This window comes from Lontra canadensis, unplaced genomic scaffold (assembly GCF_010015895.1).
Source record: "Lontra canadensis isolate GAN:19392208 unplaced genomic scaffold, GSC_riverotter_1.0 scaffold636, whole genome shotgun sequence".
In the NCBI taxonomy this organism is placed as follows: domain Eukaryota; kingdom Metazoa; phylum Chordata; class Mammalia; order Carnivora; family Mustelidae; genus Lontra; species Lontra canadensis.
The window spans coordinates 18,122-43,553 of NW_022631620.1; the positions used below are offsets into that span (position 1 = coordinate 18,122).

Genomic DNA, 25,432 nt, shown 5'->3' on the forward strand with positions numbered 1-25,432 from the left:
TAAAAGCTATCTGGGTCACATATATGATTTCAAGAATATTGTAATTATATATATATGTGTGTGTGTGTGTGTGTGTGTGTGTGTGTGTATTGTGGGAGGCCACGGTTAAGGCTTGAGATGACAACCAAACCAGGCCCTGACTTGTGCCTCCTTTAAAGGCTGAAGAGCCGAACACAAGGCTTAGGTCGATAAAGTCGAGTAGCACTGAGAAAGGGTCTGTGCTATGTGTTGTGCGCTCGCCTGCGTGACTTCCCACGGGTTCGCTAGTCAGATACAGACGATTTGGCCGGGGTCAGAAATTCTTGGCTGGTCCTTGCTGTCCTTGCACGGGCTATAGACTACACCATTGCAAGATTGTGCTATGCTTACATAAACTATGTCTTGAGTGGCCTTGAAGTCAGTACATCTGGTGCTGGAGGGTCTGCTGTTGGTGCTTGGGAAATAGATAACGGGAAAGCTTGAAGGATTTTCTGTGCATGTTGCAAACTCTTTTGTAAACAGTTAAAATAGATACCTTTTTGTAGTTGTTTCTGTTAGCCATATAATGCCTTGCTGCCTTGAATAAACTCGGCACTATTGGACATCCTCCTTGGTGCTCCTCCTGCCCCCATCTCTTTGTCTCTCAATTTCTTTTCACCATCCTCTTACCCTCACGTTCCTGATCAATTTGTCGTGCCGGCCGCGACAGTGTACACACATACATATACACACATGGTATGTACATATGTACATGTGTATATGTATGTATGTGTGCATGTACATATATGTATACATATACATATATGTATATCCATATTGAGACAGTCTAATACAGTTGATTCCGGAAGAGCATAGCAGTTGGGGCAATGCCCCTTGCAAAGTAAAATCCATGTATAACTTTCTACTCTCTAAAATGTTTACTGTTAATAGATTACTGTTGACAGGAAGACTTACTGATAACATAACCAGTTTATTGACACATATTTTATATATTGCATGTATTATATCTAGTAATATTACAATAAAATAAGCTTGATAAAAGAAAACATTATTAAGAAAATCATAAGAAAAATACATTTACAGTACTGTATGTATTTATCAAAATACTTCCATATAAATGGAATGGTGAATGTCAAATCTGTATTGTACAAGGGTCAGCTGTTCAAGAATAACCTGAACTAAGACTGTCTCATTATTCTGATTATTTTGATCCTATTAAGGTGCCAAATACAATGAGTTTGCTTAAAACATACTGTCTGGGGGATAGGGTCTTTGGATGATGGGTATTAAGGATGTCACATGATGTGATGAGCACGGGGTGTTATATGCAACTGATGAATTATTGAAGACTACATCTGAAACTAGTGATGTACTATATGCCAGCTAATTGAACTTAAATTTAAAAAAAGGAAAAAAATAACATGCTGTCCAAGTTAGCCACTAATTCATTTGGAGCTATTCTGAAAAATCTTCTCTTACATATTTTAAGATGTCTGTCACTTACAAGTTATTTATCACAGATTCTCTAAATTTTAGTAAGGGTCTGGCACTTCTAAACTAAGACTTTCCCATTCCTACTTCTTCCTAACCCCAGACAGATGACAGTTGTACCACCGGCCTTCTATGTTTTTTGTCTATGAAATATCACTTTATATTATGTCTACTAGAACTGCAACATTTGATCTCACAATCCTGATTGCCCAAAGAGTTTACTACTGCTGGATTTTTCTTTGTTTTTTGCTTCTGTTCTTGTTAAATTGGTCTTTAGCAAGTAATATAGCTTTTTAAATACAGGTACAACTTACTTCTTGAGACAGCTTCCACCTGAAATGCTAAAATGCTTTACCAGAAATGGTTCCAGCTTTGCTGCTCTAGTGATGTATGCCAGACAATAAATATGATATAAAAATAAGATTTATATTACTGTTGACCATCCACTAGGTGCATGCACTGCTAGGTATTCTATATAAATCACATAATTATGGAAACAATATTATAATATAATTATTATTAGCATTATGTATAGTAACAAAAGAAAGTTCAGAGTGACTAAGATCATTTTGAGAGATACAGAGCCAAAATGATTGGTGGAAACTTAAACTCAGGAAGGCTTAGTTTTCATTACTTCAACTGAAGATCTTGTTATCTATTAAATTTTTATCTTAAGCTTATTCTCCAGATAATATGGACTTGTCTGGTAGATATCTGGTCTTTATTTTCTTAACAAAATGAGTGTTCTGAATGATGAGTAAAAGTGTATTAGTAGTATCACTTTCATTCTGCTTGCTATTATACTTTTGTAAAATTCCCACATCTTGCGCTTTCTAAAATTTTCTTGTCTCAAATGTATAAACTGTCCTGAGCCCTCTAAGTATTCAATTAAAATATCACCTTTCTGGGGAGCCTGGGTGACTCAGTTGGTTAAGCATCTGCCTTTGGCTCAGGTCATGATCCTGGGTCCTGGAATCAAGCCCCCCTAACAAACTCCTCATCTAGTCCCCCACTGAGTCCCCCATCAAGCCCTGCATTGAGCCCTGCATGCAGCTCCCTGATCAGCAGGCAACCTGTTTCTCCCTCTCCTTCTGCCTGCTACTCCCCCTGATTGTTCTCTCTCTCTGTCAAATGAATAAGTACAATCTTTTTAAAAATATCATCTTCTTAGACCATTGCCTATTTTTTCAAAGGAGACTAAATCATTCAATTTTCTGGGTAACTGCATCCTCAATACATTATTATTATTTTTTTAGTAACTCAATGACATCTATCTTTTTAAAATAGTTTTATTTATTTGACAGCAAGAGATAGAGCAAGAGCAGGGGAGCAACAGGCAGAGGGAAAGGGAGAAGCAGACTCCCCGCCCAACAGGGAGCCCTATGTGGGACTCTATCCTAGGATACTGGATCATAACCTGAACCTAAGGTAGACACTTAATGACTGAGCCACCCAGGCACCCTCAATGGCATCTATCTTATGAATATCATTCTAATTTGTTAGTAGATTTGTTCATAAAATTAGCTGTTTTAATTAATTTTTCCAAAATAAATTCTTTTTTTTAAAAAAGATTTTATTTATTTATTTGCAGACAGATCACAAGCAGGTAGAGAGGCAGGCAGAGAGAGGAGGAAGAGAAGTAGGTTCCCCACTGAGTAGAGAGCCTGATGCTGGACTCAATCTCAGGACCCTGGGATCATGACCTGAGCTGAAGGCAGAGGCTTTAACCCACTGAGCCACCCAGGCGCCCTTCCAAAATAAATTCTAATAGGTATGGATTTCTCCATCTTCTTATGCTCACAGTCTTGTTTTTGTTCTTCCTCAATTAATCTTCTTAAATGTAAATAAAACCCTGTGATTAAGAGCTCCTTATATGAAACTCAAAAGAAACTTACAGAAGCTACCATGCTTTGTCTTGGGAAACATATCTCATATTTTGGTCAGTTGAATCCCTTATGCTCTGACTAAAAATTTTTATTTGCCTATCTCTTACTATAAATTCAACACCAATATTTTTAATCAGTTGAAAAATAATGTAAGGTTAAGTTGCCTGAACATTAATGTATGAAAGGGTAAAGATAATTGTCCCATAAAAAATTAGTGTTAGGTAGACTCTGGTCTTTTTCTGAAAATCTCAAATGTCATTTCCTAAATTTTAGAATACATTTCTCATCGTTAAGGCTTCCTTTTCCCCAAAAGTAGCATAATTGCAATATTCAGATTATCTAACAAATTTCTACTCATTTCTTTCCATTGGTTTGTTATAATGTGAAATTTTTAGTTACAGATGCCATCTTTTTAACTTTTATTTACCTTGATTATTTTTATATTTCATTTATGATACTATTTAATAAAAGCTAAATTAAGTTTTCCACTGTGATCAGAATACTTGAAAGATTCTCTTCTTAATAAGTGTCTCATTGCTTGTTTTCCAGTCTGAACTTAGGAAGCATCAGCCTTTGCCTACATTTAGCTATTATTGCCATCACTACATTTTTACTTCACATTTTCTCCTCAACCTTCTCACTGGTCTGTAACCCACCCATCCATTAACTCTATTGTTTCAAACTCCACCTTTCCAGAGTCATGAGCCATCTTTGGGGTTTTTTGTTTGTTTGTTTGTTTTGTCATTTTAATATATTTCAGCAATATTTGGCACAATTGATTGCTGCTTTCTACTTAATAACATTTATTTGCCCTGGTTAAAGGAAACATTATTTTGTGGACTTCTCTGAGCATATTGGCAATCCTTCCTCATTTTCAGTTCTGCTGGTTTTTCCTGTGATTGATTCCTAAATAGCAGGAGCCCCAGTTCTCCAAACTCCATCTGAGCCCCTTCTCTTCATTGTCTTTGTATTCTACTCACTTTCCCTAATGAGACATCACACATAATTCCAAATTTTGTGTGTGTGTGTGTGTGTGTGTGTGTGTGTGTAGAACTGTGTCATTAGAGAGCAAAAATAGCCAGGATTTGGGAATCTGTGGTTTTGAGAAAATTATACTGACTGAGAGGATGTCATACATTCTATAATTTTCCTATTAGCTTCTTGCTCTTTCTTATATAATGAATGGCAAATTTCCCAGCAGAAAATGGCAGGCATTTGCTGTCTTCTCTCACATGAGGCTAGAGAGAAATAAATTGGAATCCACATCTGTCAATACCAACCTGGGCTTACGTTGGATAGAAAAGATCTTGTATAAAAAGGAATTGAAGATGAATGAGCCTGACTTTTTTTTTTTTTTATTAACATCTAAATGTATTACTTGTTTCAGGGGTATAGGTCTCTGATTCATCAGTCTTACACAATTTACAGCACTCACCATAGCACATACCCATCCTAATGTCCATCCCCCAGCCAACGCATCACTCTACTCCCTCCCCTCCAGCAACCCTTAGTTTGTTTCCTGAGATTAAGAGACTCGTATAGTTTGTCTGCCTCTATATTTCATCTTGTTTCATTTTTCCCTCCCTTCCCCCATGATCCTCTGTCTTGTTTCTCAAATGCCTCATATCAGTGAGATCATATGATAATTGTCTTTTTCTGGTTGACTTATTTCATTTCGCATAATAGCATCTAGTTCCATCCATGTCCTTGCAAATGACATTTTGTTTTTGATGGCTGCATAATATTCCATTATCACCTCTTCTTTATCCACTCATCTGTTGATGGACATCTAGACTCTTTCCATAGTTTGAACCTGACATTTTGTAGTGTTTTTTCTCTAATCACATTTGATAAATTGTAAGTGGCAAGCAATAGCAGCCTGAGACCATGAATACAAAGCCACAGATAACTGAAGAAGAATCCAAAAAGAAATTCCTGCTGTCTCCTAGTCTCTGCAGACAAATATTTGACATTTATGATTTGCCAGTATGGAGGGGCCTAGGTCAATACCACTGAAATCTTACACTTAAGAATAAGCACAATGAATTTACCATTTCTCAAAAAATACGGAACAGAGATTAGAATAATCTCATTCCTTGTTTTGGTCAAGGTTGTCTGCTTTAAATGTGTGCCAGAATGAATAAAATCCTCCTTGTAGGAATAAATCATCATCCATGCCAAAGACATTTGAATATGGTTTTGAGTATACAATAAAAAATTCACAAGCTTATCAGAGGGAGGTTCAAATGACCAAAACCATGAACGTAAAAGAAATAGAAAGAGACCTGAGAAGATCTACATATATCTAGCACACAGTCTGTAAAATAACTAGAACTAATACTTCCATTGAAGAGCTAAGAAATTCACAACTTAAATAATTGGTATTGGGTGTTTAAGAAATACTTATGCAGCAATCTATAGATTTAATCTCTATGAAAATGAAATCCTTATCAAAACACCAATAGCTTTTTAACAGACTAGAACAAATAATCCTAAAATTTCTATACAATCACAAAAAACTCCAAAAAGCTAAACCAATCTTCAAAAAGAAGAACAAAGTTGGAGTTATCATAAATCCAAATTTTGAGATAAACTACAAAGCTACAGGAATCATAACAGCATGATATAGTCACAAAAATAGACACGCAGATCATCAGAACCAGGTAGAGAGCTTAGAAATACATCCACACATATATCGACAATGAATCTATGACAAAGAAGGCAAAAATGTACACTAGGGAAGGAGACACTTTTCAAAGAATGGTGTTGGGCAAACTGGACAGTTACATGCCAAAGAATGAAGCTGGACAACTTACACTATACACAAAAACAATCTCAAAATGAGGGAGGAAGGGAGGAGGAGGGAATCTTCCCTCCTTTAACCCAATCTCAATATGGGTTAAAGATCTAGTATGCAAACCTTTTAATTGAACAAGAAATGGCATCCATTCCAATTGGGCAATTCAAGAGAGGAAAAACATTTTTCTATGTTTGATATGTCTCTCTAATTTCCATCAAATTTATTTCCTTGAAAAATCAACAATTTCTATCGTCATATAGGTTATTCTCCAGTAGAATTACAAACTGAAGATGAAATTTGCTGTCCAGATACTCTGAAAATGCAAACTTCCTGGCATATCCAACTTCAAAACTTGAACGAGCATTGTGTTCCTCTATCTGAAATGTCACTTGCTAACTTTATTTTAGACATTTAAATCACTCTTATTTTTCCACTGGGATTGTCAATTTCTTTGTTTTTCTTTTCTGTTTAGAACTGGAAAAGTAGAGGACAGTAATGGGAAACCACACACAAGCGATAGTGTTTATCCTGGCAGGTTTGACTGATGACCCACAATTGAAAATTGTGTTATTTGTCTTTCTGCTTCTCACCTATTTGCTGAGCATCACTGGCAACTGACCATCATCACACTCACCCTGGTGGATATTCACCTCAAGACCCCCATGTATTTTTTCCTTCGGAATTTTTCCTTCCTAGAAATTTCCTATACTACTACATGCATCCCTAAATTATTGGTTACTATGGCAACTGGAGACAAAACCATTTCCTTTAATTGTTGTGCAACTCAAGTGTTTTTTGCCTTCCTTCTTGGTACATCTGAATTTTACTTGCTGGCTGCTATGTCCTATGACTGCTATGTTGCCATCTGTAAGCCCCTGCATTACACAACCATCATGAACAGTAAAGTCTGCATTCAACTTGTCTTCTGTTGTTGGATTGCTGGATTCTTTACCATCTTTGTACCTCTCCTCTTAGGCGTAAATCTTGATTTCTGTGCCTCCAAAATTATAGACCATTTCTACTGTGATACAACTCCCCTGCTGCAGATCTCCTGCTCAGACACACAGCTCATTGAAACCATGGGATTCATTTCTGCGTCAATGACACTCATGGTCACATTGGTAATGGTGATAATATCATACACCTTTATTGTCTTAACAATTCTAAAATTCCCTTCAACTAATCAGAAGGAAAAAGCTTTTTCAACATGTTCTTCTAACATGATTGTGATATCCCTTTCTTATGGCAGCTGCATCTTCATGTATGTTAAACCATCAGTCAAACAAAGCGTATCTTTTTCCAAGGGAATTGCAGTGCTCAATACTTCCGTGGCTCCACTTTTGAATCCTTTCATCTATACTTTGCGGAACCAGCTGGTGAAAAAAGCCTTCTTGAACATGATACACAATATTGTTTCCTTCTCAAGCAAATGAATTACTGTTGCATTTTATATAAAGAAAATGAACAAAGGAACCCCTAATAATATCAATATATCTAGTAGTAGCTTCTAATACACAGTTTCTTCTGGTTTGTTATTTTTTTTTTTGCTTTTATGCCTTTGATATTCATCTTTATCTCTTCTTAAGCATTATTTGCAGAAAAATCTTTGTTCCAAAGAATTTAATTTTCTTTATGTCCTGCAAGAGATACTTTTTTCCCATCACATCCTTTCCCTGTGAGTATCTGAAAGAAATGGAGCTAAGTTTTCAATCTGTCTCTGTTAGCTTTGAATTCTAGTCAAGAATATGAAGTATTTTATTTATTTTATATTTAATGTAACATGCAATGTAAAAGTTATTACAACTCTTTATTTGTACCTATTTACAACCTACTTAAAACTGATATTTATTTATATCTTTTGAATTACTGTTGAATTATATATTTTTGAACATATCTTTTGAATAATTTTGAATTATTTATATCTTTTGAATTATTGCTACACACTCTATTTAATGAAATGAAAAGATAATTGTGGCAGAGAATAACCATTAGTGTTGATCAAATTAGAAAATATTAGTTTATTTTGAAAAGATTGTGGGGGCATCTGAATGGCTCAGTTAATTAAGCGTCCACCCTTGATTTTGGCACAAGTAATGATCTAATGGGTTGTGAGATCAGGCCCCATGTCACACTCCATGCTTAGTGGGGAGTCTGCTTAAAGATTCTCTCCCTCTGCCCTTCTTATCATGCACTCTTGTTCTCTCATTCTCTCTAAAATAAGTAAATCTCTAAAAAAGTAAATAAAACTAAAAAAAAACAAAACATTGTGCATTAGAGTATATTCCATTGAAACTAGTTTAATTTGTGCTAGAGAATTATGAGCAATTACAAATATTTCAGTTAAACCTGACAAATAATATATTAACAATCATAAGAAATTATTGAACATACCTGCCTCATGAAGGGTGGAGCAGCTTAATAATTTCAGCAAATACCTAAGCCTGGTTTGAGAATCATCCTAATATGCACATCAACTTCTGATGATTTCATGAGTACAAATGTGTTAAAGAAATTGTAAATTATTAATCACACATATTCTATCATTTTGAAAGATGAAACTAAGGATAACATTTTTTCTCTTTTATTTATCTTTCCTATAATTGTTTCTTCCCATACATGGCATAGATTTAGAAAAGTATCATGTCATTTACTGGACTTAATATCAAATGATAAATAACTAAGTAGATTAATACAGTTAGCAAAAACTATAATGATATAAAATAATAAATGAATGACTTTTTCCATGTAGAGTGAAGGTATAGGATAATACTCAGGATTTATAACTTAAATATGAAAGTATGGCATTGGAAAAACATGACAAAAATCTATTGTTGAGGGAAGCTTTTGGAAATGGGTTATAGTTAACACTGACATTTAGAATGTATTTTAGTCATTACTTTTCCTTTAATATCAACAGAAAATATAATTGTAATGATTTGCATGTCCTGACATTTTAAAATATTCATATAGTATGGAGTCAAATTAAAAATAATCAGGTAAATTTCATTTTGGCAAATAGGAACTATATGTTTCAAAAGAGAGAATATCTCTCAGGATATGATAATAGCTAAGCTGATCTGTTACATGATATAGCTAATATTTTATGCAGAAAAAAAATACTTGATTGTGATCAGATTCTGAAAAAGTGTCTTTCTTTGGTTGTCTGCATTTTTTTAAAAAATCACCTCATAATAACATTATAGTTTAGTAAGTTTAACTTAATTATTTTTATTTGAATTTTTTATTTCAATTCTAGTTATTTAGCATATATAGTAAAATTGGTTTCAAGATAGAGTTTAGTGATCCATCACTTACATGTAAGTGCACTTACAGTGCTCATCACAAGTCCCCTCCTTAATACCCATCACCCATTTAGCCCAGCCACCGCCGACCTCCCACAGTTTAATCACTTGTATTGGGAAGTTTGTATAAGAGTCATAGAGGGTAAATAATCACTCAATGGATATGGAGTTCATTTGGATTAGAAAAACAGAGGAGACTTTTCTGTAAATTTTTATTTCCCTCTTTCTATTTCTAAAGTATAATGTTGAACATGATGGAGAATATCACTCTGCCAAATCCCTACCTAAATGTTTTAATGTATTCCCTCTGTCAAAATTTCTCCTTCTTGGAAATCTCACTAATACTGATTTATATTCCTAAATTGTTGATAACTCCCTTGACCGAAGAGTAAACATTTCCCTAGAGTGTTGGTAAAACTCAATTATTTTTTCTTCATCTTTTTGGGAGCTTCAGAATTGTGTGCTCATATGTCCTATGACTACTCTTTTGTGGTCTGCAACCCACTGAGTCACTTGATCATTATGCCCAGAAAAATGTGCTACCAACTTGTATCAAGTTGTATTAGTTCATGGGAACTAGATTCATCTCTTAACATACTTTGAGGCACAGATCAAAGTTCACTTAATGGTATTTGGATATCTAATTGTTTCAGCAGTAAGTGCTGAATACTATGCCATATCCACTGAATCACTAAAGAAAAACTCTATGAGACAGAAAACAGAAAACAATAGCAAAAACCAATGAAGACAGAAGTCAAATCTTTAGGACATATATATAATTGATATATCTCTAGTTAGGTTCATCAGGGAAAAATAGAAGACACAAATTACTGATGTTAGGACTATAATATGACTTCACTACAGATCTTGTGGATATTGAAAGAATAATGACATAATATGCACCAGTTTTTGGCAAAAATAGATAATTTATATGAAATTGATAAAATCCTTGTAAACCATAAACTTCTAAAGTAGTCAGAAGGAATTTATAAATGGAGAACTCTATAACAGCTAAAGTAAATGATTCATAGTTAGAAATGTTTCCCCCTAGCACACACACACACACACACACATACACAAATCTAGGTTTAGATGGCTTCACTCATGAATTATACCAAAAATTTCTAAAAATACCAACTATACACACATTCTCCAAAAAACTGGAAGGCAGAATACTCAATTCATCCCTAAGCCATCATTATCATGACACAAAAACACAGACAAGGAATTAAAAGAAAAAATAAATTCAGAAAATATTACTTATGAATACAGATAAAAAAATTCTAAAATAATATATAAAAATTAAATCCAATAACATATAAAAATGATAGTATACAATGATCAAATTATGGGGTTTACTTGTAAAATTCTCTGTCCATTTAACATTAGAAAATATATTGATGTAATCCTTAACATGCATACACAAATGCATCAAACAGTATGAGAAAAAAAAATATTAGCATTGAAAAGAGAAATAGACAAATCCTTATAATAGTTACAAATTTCAACAACTCTATTCAAAATGGGCAGAAGTAGCAGGCATAAAATTGGTAAGGACACAGTTGGACTCAACAACACCAAGAATCAACTGTATGTAATCAACATCTATAGACTATTTCAACCAACAACAGCTATATATCTTTTTTCCCAAGCTCACCAAGACAGATCACATTCTGGACCCTAAAACACACTTTAAAAATTTTGAAGACTAGAACTGATACAATATTAGCTTTCAGATGACATGGTATTAAACTAGAAATAATAAAAAGAATGAGTGAGAAATTTAAATTATGTATAGATTAAATAACACTTCTAAATAACACATGGATCAAAAAAGAAATCTCTAGAGAAATTTAAAACTTCTATATTTATTATTTATTTATTTTTATTTTTTATTATGTACAATTAAACAATATATAGTACATCATTAGTTTTTGATGTAGTGTTCAATGATTCATTTGCTATGCAATAGCATGGAGGACCATAAGTGAAGGGAGGGAAAACTGAATGGGAAGAAATTTAAACATTTTTAAATAAATGAAAAGAAATATTTATTAAAGTTTGTGGGATGCAGTGAAAGCAATGCTTAGAGGGAATTATAGCATCTAATCTATCTCCAAAAAAGAAGAAAAATCTACAATCAGTTAACTGTTTCCACTGTAGGATATGGCAATTAAAAGGATAAAAATAAGGAAGCCCTATGAACAATTCTAAAATTTGATAACCTGAATGAAAGTGACCATTCTTTGAAAGAAACAATTTGCCAAAACTCAAATAAGAATAATCCAAAAAAATTTATATCTATTAAAATTCACTTAATAATAATTACATTCTAAAACAGATAGCATCAAGCATTCTATGTTCATAGTTTCTTAGAATACTATTGATACCACCCAAAACAATTTATAGATTTAGTTCAATTTCTATCAAATTCTAATAGTATTACTTTTTTTCAAAAATGAAAACAAAAAAAAAAATCAGAAAAGTTGATTCTCAGATTCAAATAGTACTGCAAGGAAACCTGAATATCCAAACCCATCCTGAAAAGAAGGAAAAAGTGAGAAGACTCACATATCCCAGTATCAAAGCACACTACAATGTGGAGTAATTGGAATGCTTTTATATTGTTAGTGCAAACGTAAAATTGTGTAGTCACTATGAAAAAGTTTGGCACCATATGTAGGCTAGAGATGTTTAGGTCAAGTTTGTGTTATGTTAAAAGGTGGAGTCCACTGAAATCTGACTTAAGAATAGCAAAGGCTATCATGAAGAGTAACAGAGATATATAGACTTTTTTAAAAAAGATTTTATTTATATATTTATTTGACAGAGAGAGCAAGAAGTACAATCAGGGGGAGAAGTCAAGGGAAAGAGAGCAGAAGACTCCCCTCTGAGAAGGGAGCCCAATGCAGGACTCAATCCCAGGACCCCGGGATCATGACCTGAGCTGAAGGCAGATGCTTAACCACCTGAGCCACCCAGGCACCCCAAAATACAGGCTTCTTCGGTTTCTTTCTTTGCTTTTATCTTTATACGGCTCTATTAATGCAATGTGTTATCTTTTTGTGAACCTTGGATTAAAAGAAAACAAATTCAGAGAGTTTGATAGAGTTAGTGAATTTTTGAGTAAAAATTATATGAGTGAAGATTTAGGGGATGCTACTGCTGACTAACAGAAATATTAAAGGTGGTTGGGTGTCCATAGCAATGTGTTTATGAGGATATTAAGAGAGTAGGTATCTCTGTAACCTTTTCTCTTTAATTCTTGTTTTTTTTTTTTTTCCCTCTTCTCCTCCCATTAATCCCCCTTCTTCATAGAAATCAGCTGTGAGAAACCACACAAAAGTGACACCTTTTATTTTTCTTGGACTCACCAATGATCTGCAATTACAAGTGGTTATTTTTTCTCCTCTTTATTTTTGTCTTTACCTACATCTTGAGTGTCACTGGGAATCCAACCATAATCACCCTCACCCTGATGGACTGATCCAAAGACATCCGTGTATTTCTTTCTCCAGAATTTCTAATTTTTAGAAATATCATTCACAACTATGCACCCTCAAATTTCTTGCCAGTATAACAACAGGTAATAAGGAAGTAGGAAAGCTGAAGGGACTCCATTTCAGAAAGACTCCATCTCTGCTGTTATATGCTAAGACCCGTTTACTCATGTTTCGTATATCACCTCTGAACAAGCCAAAGAAGCTATGTTCCCACCTCAAGGGAGAAGAAGAAAATTCAACATTTTCTGGGTTTTGTCCTACTCCCCCAAACACTTGGAAACATCCAAGAAGAGCCAGATTCCAGACACGTTCCAGGACATTAGCTTCAAATGAATTTTGCTGACACCAGCATCAACACCCTTATCTTTGGTAATTCATAGAAAAATCCCTGTTATTCACCTGATGCTCACTTTTCCTTGGATTCCTGGAGAAACACACACCCTAGACAATTTTCTAATATAAACGCCTAGCCCCAAAAAACAATAAAAAGACTCATTCTCCTTTACTTTCCAAATCTGCCAGTCACTCTGTCTACTATTCTGTCTGTCACTTACACTAATCAATAAACTCTGTTTCTGCTTTCTCTGGCTCACATTTGAGTTCTATCCTGTGGGAAGTCAAGGACCCTCTTGGTTAGTCCTGTGGGACCCTCCCCGGGGTCCTTGGACCCAGTCTGGCTGCATCAATAAAACCATTTCTTACAACAGTTGTACAGCACACTTGTTTTACACTGGCGTGGATGCAGACAAACTTTTTCTTCTGGTTCCTTAAGCCAATGTTTATCTTCGAACTAGTACTTTACAGACTCTGGGAAGACTTCCTTAAAGATCTCAGTAGTTATACTTAAACTATTTGAATAATGAGACCTTTATTGTTGAATAAAAGGGTTCAAATAAGTTTCTTATTTTAATGATCTAAACAATAATCTTGTTTTTAGAGGGACTGAATTTCTTAATTATGAAGCTTCCAAAGAAATGGAAAATAGAATTATAACAATAGAGCATTAGAAAAAATTTATTTAGTAGTCTTAGAATATTCTCAGAATCATTGAATGAAAGTAAGAGTAACCATACTTTCAATAATAAATTTAAGAAATAGCTTGCAAATTTGTAAGTCAAATGAGAATTCCTTATTGTCCATGAATTGCTATAAAAAGACCAAATACAAAGTTTTTTTTTGCAGCTCAGAGTCTAAAAACAGTCACCAACAATTGCGGTCAGATGTATATATATAGGGTTTATAAACAGATGGAAGTATTAACCTAATTACCCTGAAGAAAAGGAGTGAGATAGATGAAAAATATTCTTCTATCACTTCCCTAAACCAAAAGTAAGGGTGGAATACCTACACAAAGGAAATGTATCTTTCCTAGATGGAAGTTTGCTGAATCTTTGAATATGGAGATGTACACTATTGTTGCCAAAGGAATAGAGCCTGTGCATATTTTCTTCAGGTCAGAATTAACATAGTTTTGCTAGGTAGAAAACAAGCTGGAATTGAGAGAAAGATTTTGGCAAACAAAGCTTATATCGGGTAATGATTTGACACTACATTGCTATGAAAAACACTAAATTTATTTCATAACAATTTTAGAAAACAGACGGCTAACATAGGATATACTGGTTGTATTCCAGACATAGGAATGAAAGGGCAGGAATTATAACTGTAAAGTACGTTTAAAAGTCTTCCAAAGTGATTCTTCACGAAACATTTCAACATTACTTAAATACCAGGTGTAAGTCCAAAATTCTTGTTACCTTTACCTGTACAATACCATATTAAGTACTAGTTGAACCACATGCTTGAATTGTTCAAAATAAACAATATCTTTTACTGGGTGCTAAACAGGCACCTGGGTGGCTTTGTCAGTTAAGCATCCATCTCTCAGTTTTGGCTCAGATCTCAGGGTCCTGAGATCAAGGTCCACATCAGCTCTAGGCTTAGTGGGGAGTCCACTTTCCTTTCTCTCTGCCTCTCCCCCTGCTCTTGTACACACACACACTCTCTCTAAAATAAATGAAATAAAATCTTTAAAAACATTATCCTACTTTACATATGGAAATTCTGAGACACAAAAATTTTATGTATTCTATGAAGTATTTGACATTGTATTTGTAAGGAAACTACTGAAACCAGGCTGAATATCTCAAAAATCTTGTTTTAAACATTAGATAGACTAATAATTCCTCAAGTGCATGTGGTTATTTAATACATCTGTGTTATTTGCATATATTTAGACTTAAGTCTTCTTTCCTTATGTATATTTTTAGTCTCACTATTACTTTCTCCTAAAAGGCCTCCCAGAACTCCAAAATAACTCAGAAACTATACAATATGCCCCATAATATTTTAATATTCCTTTATTAAAACACTAATTATACACTATGTACTAGTATTAGAGTTATGTGTTTGTCTCCTTTAAGTAAGACAAACGTCTTAAATATAAGGAAGGAGCACTTTGCAATGTCTGAAATAAGGGAGATACATAATAGATGTTTAATTAACAAATTAAGTATAGCAAATTATACTTACAAAAGGAATATTTTTTAAAAGTCGTGGTTTCTAGAAGCTAATATACAATAAAGAAATGTTATTTAAAGCTTGTGGTACAGATTTGAGAGGTGTTTTCATTAGGAATAATAAAATGTAATGGTGGAACTTAGCTGCAAGATTCTCCAAGACAATGTCCATGGCAGATAAGTAATGAGGCAGTAAAACACAATCAGAAGAAATGAATGAGGGTGCCTAGAGGTTCAGTTAGTTGGGCATCCGGGTCCTGGGATCAAGCCCTTCATCAGGCTCCCTGGGAGCCCGCTTCTCCCTCTCCCTTCAGCCTCCAGTCTGCTTATGCTATCTCTGTCTCAAGTAAATAAACAAAATCTTAAAAAAAAGAAATGATTTTTTTTTGTTGTTTTTATAGCAAGGCTGTGATTTGTAAATTCATTACAATTGCTTTTTTGAAAAACACATCTTTTGTAACATATCCCAGAAGATTTCTTTCACCTGCTGGTTCCTTAGGGTAAAGGGGCAACTGAGATATACAGCAAAGCTACGCCTTTGGATACAGTCACCCTTTTTTTGGCAGATGGTTTAATATACACAAAGATGCAGCTCCCATAAGTCATGGAGACAACAATCATATGGGAAGTACAAGTGGAAAAAGCTTTGGTCCTTTGCTATGCCGAAGGGAATTTTATAATGGTCTTAATGATGCAAGTGTAGGAGAGAATCACTAACACCAATGTGACCACAAGGGTCGCCACAGCAAAGATAAAAGACATCAATTCTAGGACACGTGTATCTGTGCAGGATATCTGCAGGATAGGAGAAGTTTCACACATAAAGTGATCAATTATTTTGGAAGCACAGAAATTGAGCTTGAGTCCCATAAGCATTGGAGGAAAGAGGATTAGGAATCAGGTTAGCCAAGAGGAAAGTACAAGCCAATAGCACACTCTGCTGTTCATAATGATTGGGTAATGCAAGGGTTTACAGATGGCAACATAGCGGTCATAGGACATAGCAGCCAGAAGGTAAAACTGTAACTCCCAGTAAAAGAATAAAAAACAATTGAGCTGCACAATTATTATATGAGATGGTTTTTTCTCTAGTCACAATGGTTATCAAGTATCTGGGAATATATACTGTTGTGAATATGATTTCTTTTTTTTTATTTATAATTTTATTTTTTATAAACATATATATATATATTTTTTTTTCCCCCCCAGGGGTACAGGTCTGTGAATCTCCACGTTTACACACTTCACAGCACTCACCATAGCACATACCCTACCCAATGTCCATAACCGCCCCCCTCTCCCAACCCCCTTCCGCCCAGTAACCCTCAGTTTGTTTTGTGAGATTAAGAGTCACTTAAAGTTTGTCTCCCTCCCAATCCCAACTTGTTTCATTTACTCTTCTCCTACCACATTAACCCCCCATGTTGCATCTCCTCTCCCTCATATCAGGGAGATCATATGATAGTTGTCTTTCTCCGATTGACTTATTTCGCTAAGCATGATACCCTCTAGTTGCATCCACATTGTCGCAAATGGCAAGATTTCATTTCTTTTGATGGCTGCATAGTATTCCATTGTGAATATATACCACCTCTTCTTTATCCATTCATCTGTTGATGGACATCTAGGTTCTTTCCATAGTTTGGCTATTGTAGACATTGCTGCTATAAACATTTGGGTGCACGTGCCCCTTCGGATCACTACGTTTGTATCTTTAGGGTAAATACCCAGCAGTGCAATTGCTGGGTCATAGGGTAGTTCTATTTTCAACATTTTGAGGAACCTCCATGCTGTTTTCCAGAGTGGTTGCAACAGCTTGCATTCCCACCAACAGTGTAGGAGGGTTCCCCTTTCTCGGCATCCTTGCCAGCATCTGTCATTTCCGGACTTGTTAATTTTAGCCATTCTGACTGGTGTGAGGTGGTATCTCATTGTGGTTTTGATTTGTATTTCCCTGATGCCGAGTGATAGGGAGCACTTTTTCATGTGTCTGTTGGCCATCTGGATGTCTTCTTTGCAGAAATGTCTGTTCATGTCTTCTGCCCATTTCTTGATGGGATTATTTGTTCTTTGGGTGTTGAGTTTGCTAAGTTCTTTATAGATTCTGGACACTAGCCCTTTATCTGATATGTCGTTTGCAAATATCTTCTCCCATTCTGTCAGTTGTCTTTTGGTTTTGTGAACTGTTTCCTTTGCTGTGCAAAAGTTTTGATCTTGATAAAATCCCAATAGTTCACTTTTGCCCTTGCTTCCCTTCCCTTTGGCGATGTTCCTAGGAAGATGGTGCTGCGGCTGAGGTCAAAGAGGTTTCTGCCTGTGTTCTCCTCAAGGATGTTGATGGATTCCTTTCTCACATTGAGGTCCTTCATCCATTTTGAGTCTATTTTCATGTGTGGTGTAAGGAAATGATCCAGTTTCATTTTTCTGCATGTGGCTGTCCAATTTTCCCAACACCATTTATTGAAGAGGCTGTCTTTTTTCCATTGGACATTCTTTCCTGCTTTGTCAAAGATTAGTTGACCATAGAGTTGAGGGTCTATTTCTGGGCTCTCTATTCTGTTCCATTGATCTATGTGTCTGTTTTTGTGCCAGTACCATGCTGTCTTGATGATGACAGTTTTGTAATAGAGCTTGAAGTCCGGAATTGTGATGCCACCAACTCTGGCTTTCTTTTTCAATATTCCTTTGGCTATTCGAGGTCTTTTCCGGTTCCATATAAATTTTAGGATTATTTGTTCCATTTCTTTGAAAAAAATGGATGGTACTTTGATAGGAATTGCATTAAATGTGTAGATTGCTTTAGGTAGCATAGACATTTTCACAATATTTATTCTTCCAATCCAGGAGCATGGAACATTTTTCCATTTCTTTGTGTCTTCCTCAATTTCTTTCAGGAGTACTTTATAGTTTTCTGTGTATAGATTCTTAGTCTCTTTGGTTAGGTTTATTCCTAGGTATCTTATCGTTTTGGGTGCAATTGTAAATGGGATGGACTCCTTAATTTCTCTTTCTTCTGTCTTGTTGTTGGTGTAGAGAAATGCGACTGATTTCTGTGCATTGATTTTATATCCTGACACTTTCCTGAATTCCTGTACAAGTTCTAGCAGTTTTGGAGTGGAGTCTTGGGTTTTCCACATATAGTATCACATCATCTGCGAAGAGTGATAGTTTGACTTCTTCTTTGCCGATTTGGATGCCTTTAATTTCTTTTTGTTGTCTGATTGCTGAGGCTAGGACTTCTAGTACTATGTTGAATAGCAGTGGTGATAACGGACATCCCTGCCGTGTTCCTGACCTTAGCGGAAAAGCTTTCAGTTTTTCTCCATTGAGAATGATATTTGCGGTGGGTTTTTCATAGATGGCTTTGATAATATTGAGGTATGTGCCCTCTATCCCTACACTTTGAAGAGTTTTGATCAGGAAGGGATGCTGTACTTTGTCAAATGCTTTTTCAGCATCTATGGAGAGTATCATATGGTTCCTGTTTTTGTGAATATGATTTCTAAAAATGAGAAATTACGGAGAAAGAAATACATTGGTGTCTTGAGGCGAGGATCTAGCAGGGTGAGGAGGATAATGATTAAGTTCCCCATCAGGCTCAATGTGTAATTAAGAAAGAGAAACATGAAAATCACAATTTGCAATTGTGGGTCATCTGTCAGTCCCAGGAGAATGAACTCTATTTCCATTGATTTGTTTTTCATTTCTCTTAATATGAACCTTAACAAATATACATAAGAAAAAAAGACAAAAAATTAAACATACACATGAATATATTGTAGTGTAATATAAATTTTCATATATATATATACACACATTAACCTATATATAAATATATATAAACCTAAATACATATAAATAAGCCTGTGAATATAAATTAACTTAATTATATAGAAATTAACCTGAATATATACTAACTAAATAAATGTATATTTACTAATTACACATCTTAACTAAACATATATTTTAACCTAAATATTTATATATTTACTTAATGCAAGAAAAAGGTATATATTCTCAAATTTATCTATTTGGAAAGGATTTCTCTAGTCTGAAATTTGTGAGGACACATAATTACATGCTATGACATCATTAATAGATGAAAAAGATGAAAGTTCTTTTTCATCTATTAGTTCTCTTTATTATAATATTTCTCACAATTTTTTCTCTGGAAATTGAATATTTTCTTTGGATAATATGCATTTTTTACCCATTCCTCCTTAATGGACTCAACTTTGCATGAGTAATTTAAATAAAAGAATATGAGTTATTTTAAATGTATTTTTCTATCTTTTTTTATTCCACCTGTGCAGATACACTATGTTGTTCTGTGTTTCAGAGCGTGTATCAGGGTGATTTGCAAAATCAGAAGATTTACATTTATATTACAAATCCTGTGGTAGTCAATGACTAAGCAGCATTGATTTCCATTAATTTGGTAAAGTGAAATTTTTTCTGCACCTAGAGTACACAATTATTATTACGAATTTTCTTCACTGGCTTTGCTATATTCAAATGGACAGTTGTTTTTCAGTATATATAACAAATACAACAAAGCAAAACATGACAAAAACAAACAACATATTTTAATAAAAAATATTCTGTATTTTTTTAATTAACCTTTCTGAGGTTCCTACATGTGTCTACATAATTTGGGTCACTCCTTTTTATTTTACTTTCCCAATATTCTTTGCAGAATTGTTGAATACTAATAGAAATTATTGTAGGGAAGTGAAATCTGCCACCCCAAAATGTTTCTCTTTGGCATGATCATTAATTTAAGCTAATTATTTTGGAGAAATGGAAGACTCAGAATGTTTTTCCTTTTACCTCCTTCTTTTCCCCTTTTACAACCTTTTACCTCCTCCTCAAATGTCTGAAAGAATTTAGATGGTGCTCCAAATTTAGATAATGCTCCCTGCTCCAAAAGGGAACCATCACCATAAACAACTACAATGTAATATGAAGTAGGTATGATAGGGAGGAACTTAGTAAAGTCTGTTAAAATTCTTCTGTATAGCCCATTGTTTCCGTGTGGCCCAGCAAACATTTGTTCCTCAAACATTTACTCTTTTTTTGTTTTCCTTTGAATTGTCTTCCTTCCCTTTGAAGTCCCAGACCTCCACATACTTCTTTGACCAGAATGGCATATAAGACTCAATTGCCTGACTGCCTATTATTCCCATATTCTCATGGAGCCACCCCATGTATTTGCAATTAATTTCATTTTCTCCTATTAATCTGTCTCATGTCACTTTAATTCTTAAACCAGCCAAAAGAATCTTGAATATTAGGGTAACATTTTCCCTCCCTAACATAATATTAACCCGTTCTTTTTAAGTATAAGAATTCTACTTATTTCCATGTCGTACTATTCTCTTTTATGTGAAACATGTTAGTCTGTCTCATTATATGCATTACCTGCAGACTTATAAAGGATATGGTTTGCTAAAGCACTCTGTTATTTTTATTCTTTTGCATTTGTTTTATTAATATTGCTGCATATATATTATTTTTTTCTTATTTGGGCAAAGATAAAACTGTTCCATGCTCAATGTGCTTTTCTGAAACAGGTTTTAGGGAATAGCTTTATATTTTTAATGGCAATTGAAGCCTTGCAATCTTCAACTACTGTGTGGCCACAAAGTTTTATATAAAAATATATGTTTATATCCTTGTTATAACTCCCATCTTGCTCTATTCTTATTTGAAAAGCTATCGTCCAGGAGTTAGTATACAGTTTCTGTTACCACGTGGATCTAACAGACTGTTCTAGAACTATGGTATTTCAGATTTTAGAAAAGAGATGCTCAGCATTTTTCCACATTATTTTACTCAGGAAAATAATTGATGAAGAGAATCAGAGGAAATGAAAGTTACATGTAACTATATATGAATAAAATAGATTACAACGTCTGTTAGTACACAACCATTTAAAAAAACAAACAAACCTGTAAACCTTAAAAATCTGTAGTCAAATTCAACTCCCTGAATGGGACTTCTGCATTTAACTTAATTTCTGAGTTTGAAGTCAAGTTAAAATTATAGTCCCCTTACCTTCTGGCATCTACTGCATCTAGTATCCTCTTATATGCACATGCCAGAGATTTATGTTAACACAATTAATCATGATTTTACTCTCTTACCATCATATTTTATTTTATAAGCTGAATATTTCCTATCAATGAGATTGTGGGAGGGACCATGAGAAAATGGTCCTTCTGTAAAGAATTTCCACATCCCTTAAATTTATACTCACTTTGAAGTTCAGAACTCAAGTACTAATAATTTTAATGGACGTCCATCTTCTTTTCCATTTTGTGAAATTACTCGTTGTTTTTTGTGAAAGCTGGTTGTTATAATTGCTGTCATTCAAAGCCTCAAAATCAGTAGATATACATTAAAGTAAAATAAAGTGAGGCGATTCATTGAGGAGGAGGAGTCAAGATAGTGGAGAAATAGCAGGCTGAGACTACTTCAGGTAGTAGCGGGAGATCAGCTAGATAGCTTATCTAAAGATTGCAAACACCTACAAATCCAATGGGAGATCGAAGAGAAGAAGAACCGCAATTCTAGAAACAGAAAATCAACCACTTTCTGAAAGGTAGGACTGGCAGAGAAGTGAATCCAAAGTGACGGGAAGATAGACCGCAGAGGGAGGGGCCGGCTCCCGGCAATTGGTAGAGCAATGGATCACAAAATCAGGACTTTTAAAAGTCTGTTCCGCTGAGGGACATCGCTCCAGATGCTTAACTAGGGTGAAGGACACGCGGTGTCAGTGTGACCTCAGGTCCTGCAGGGTCACAGAAGGATCAGGGGTGTCTGAGTGTCGCAGAGCTTACAGGTATTAGAATGGGAAAGCCGGCTACAGAGACAGAGCCGAGGAGTGAGCTCTAAACTTGGGGTTACCTTGAACCGGTCACAGGCTCCGTCAGCTCAGAGCGCGGCCGGAGGCCAGGGTGACGGGGGTAATTGGGCGCTGTTCTCTGAGGGCGCACTGAGGAGTGGGGCCCCGGGCTCTCGGCTCCTCCAGGCCAGAGACTGGGAGGCCCCCATCTTCACTCCTGTCCTCCTGAACTCTACGGAAAGTGCTCAGGGAACAAAAGCTCCCGAAAACAAACCCTAGCGGATTACTCAGCCCGGCCCCTGGTAAGGGCATTGCAACTCTGCCTGGGGCAAAGACACTTGAGAATCACTACAACAGGCCCCTCCCCCAGAAGATCAACAGGAAATCCAGCCAGGACCAAGTTCACCTAAAAAGGAGTGCAGTTTCAATACCAAGGAGAGCAGCGGAATTCCAGAGAAGGAGAAAGCAAAGCACGGAGCTCATGGCTTTCTCCCCATGATACTTTAGCCTGGAAGTTAATTTAATTTTTTTTTTAATTTCAATTTTTTTTCTCTTCTTCTGCTAAATTTTTTTAACTCTTACCCTTTTCTTTTTAACGTTTCTTAACTAGTTTATCTAATATATATATATATATATATATTTTCCTTTTTATATTTTTTATTTATTCGTTTTCTTTTTTTTTATTTATTTTTTCTTTCTGAACCTCTTTTTATCCCCTTTATCCCACACACTATTTGGGATCTCTTCTGACTTGGCTAAAGCATATTTTCCTGGGGTTGTTGCCACCCTTTTAGTATTTTATTTGCTCCTTCATATATTCTTACCTGGACAAAATGACAAGGCAGAAAAATTCACCACAAAAAAAAGAACAAGAGGCAGTACTGAATGCTAGTGACCTAATCAACACAGACATTGGTAATATGTCAGATCTAGAGTTCAAAATGAAGATTCTCAAGGTTCTAGACGGGCTCGAAAAAGGCATGGAAGATATTAGAGAAACCTTCTCGGGAGATATAAAAGCCCTTTCTAGAGAAATAAAAGAACTAATATCTAACCAAGTTGAAATCAAAAAAGCTATTAATGAGGTGCAGTAAAAATGGAGGCTCTCACTGCTAGGATAAATGAGGCAGAAGAAAGAATTAGCGATATAGAAGACTAAATGACAGAGAATAAAGATGTTGAGCAAAAGAGGGACAAACAGCTACTGGACCATGAGGGGAGAATTCGAGAGATAAGTGACACCATAAGATGAAACAACATTAGAATAATTGGGATTCCAGAAGAAGAAGAAAGAGAGAGGGAAGCAGAAGGTATATTGGAGAGAATTATTGGAGAGAATTTCCCCAAGGTGGCAAAGGCAACAAGCATCAAAATCCAGGAGGTGCAGAGAACCCCCCTCAAAATCAATAAGAATAGGTCCACACCCCGTCACCTAATAGTAAAACTTAAAGTCTTAGTGACAGAGAAAATCCTGAAAGCAGCCCGGGAAAAGAAGTCTGTAACATACAATGGTAAAAATATTAGATTGACAGCAGACTTATCCACAGAGACCTGGTAGGCCAGAAAGAGGTGGCATGATATATTCAGAGCACTAAATGAGAAAAACATGCATCCAAGAATACTATATCCAGCTATGCTATCATTGAAAATAGAAGGAGAGATTAAAAGCTTCCAGGACAAACAAAAACTGAAAGAATTTGCAAACACCAAGCCAGCTCTACAGGAAATATTGAAAGGGGTCCTCTAAGCAAGGAGAGAGCCTAAAAGTAGTAGATCAGAAAGGAACATAGACAATATACAATAACAGTCACCTTACAGGCAATACAATCGCACTAAATTCATAATTCTCAATAATTACTCTGAATGTTAATGGACTAAATGCCCCAATCAAAGATACAGGGTATCAGAATGGATAAAGAAACAAAACCCATCTATATTTTGCCTACAAGAAACCCATTTTAAACCCAAAGACACCTCCAGTTTTAAAATGAGGGGGTGGGAAACAACTTACCATGCTAATGGACATCAGAAGAAAGCAGGAGTGGCAATCTTTATATCAGATCAATTAGATTTTAAGACAAAGACTATAATAAGAGATGAGGAAGGACACTATATCATACTCAAAGGACCTGTCCAACAAGAAGATCTAACAATTTTAAATATCTATGCCCCTAAGGTGGGAGCAGCCAACTATATAAACCAATTAATAACAAAATCAAAGAAACACATGAACAATAATACAATAATCATAGGGGACTTTAACACTCCCCTCACAGAAATGGACAGATCATCCAAGCAAAAGATCAACAAAGAAATAAAGGCCTTAAATGACACACTGGACCAGATGGACATCACAGATATATCCAGAACATTTCATCCGAAAGCAACAGAATACACATTCTTCTCTAGTGCACATGGACATTCTCCAGAATAGATCACATCCTGGGACATAAATCAGGTCTAAACCGGTATCAAAAGATTGGGATCATTCCCTGCATATTTTCAGACCACAATGCTCTGAAGCTAGAACTCAATCACAAGAGGAAATTTGGAAAGAACCCAAATACATGGAGACTAAACAGCATCCTTCTAAAGAATGAATGGGTCAACCAAGAAGTCAAAGAAGAATTGAAAAAATTCATGGAAACAAGTGATAATGAAAACACAACAGTTCAAAATCTGTGGGACACAACAAAGGCAGTCCTGAGAGGAAAATATATAGCAGTACAAGCCATTCTCAAGAAACAAGAAAGGTCTCAGGTACACAACCTAACCCTACACCTAAAGGAGCTGGAGAAAGAACAAGAATGAAACCCTAAACCCAGCAGGAAAAGAGAAATCATAAAGATCAGAGCAGAAATCAATGAAATAGAAACCAAAAAAACAATAGAACAAATCAACGAAACTAGGAGCTGGTTCTTTGAAAGAATTAATAAGATTGATAAGCCCCTGGCCAGACTTATCAAAAAGAAAAGAGGAAAGGCCCAAATAAATAAAATCATGAATGAAAGAGGAGAGATCACAACTAACACCAAAGAAATACAGACAATTATAAGAACATACTATGAGCAACTCTACGCCAACAAATTTGACAATCTGGAAGAA

At 35.2% G+C, this 25,432-nt stretch overlaps 1 protein-coding gene and 1 pseudogene across 1 annotated transcript; one reads left to right on the forward strand and one right to left on the reverse strand.

Moving 5' to 3' along the window:
* The first annotated feature begins 6,651 nt into the window (after nucleotides 1–6,651).
* On the forward strand, nucleotides 6,652–7,589 carry LOC116863161 (olfactory receptor 6C74-like). The gene is given in 2 exon segments (XM_032850660.1): nucleotides 6,652–6,769; nucleotides 6,772–7,589. Coding segments are annotated over 2 exon segments (936 nt in total).
* Nucleotides 7,590–15,904: 8,315 nt separating this feature from the next.
* Nucleotides 15,905–19,184, reverse strand: LOC116863164 (annotated as a pseudogene).
* Nucleotides 19,185–25,432: the final 6,248 nt, after the last annotated feature.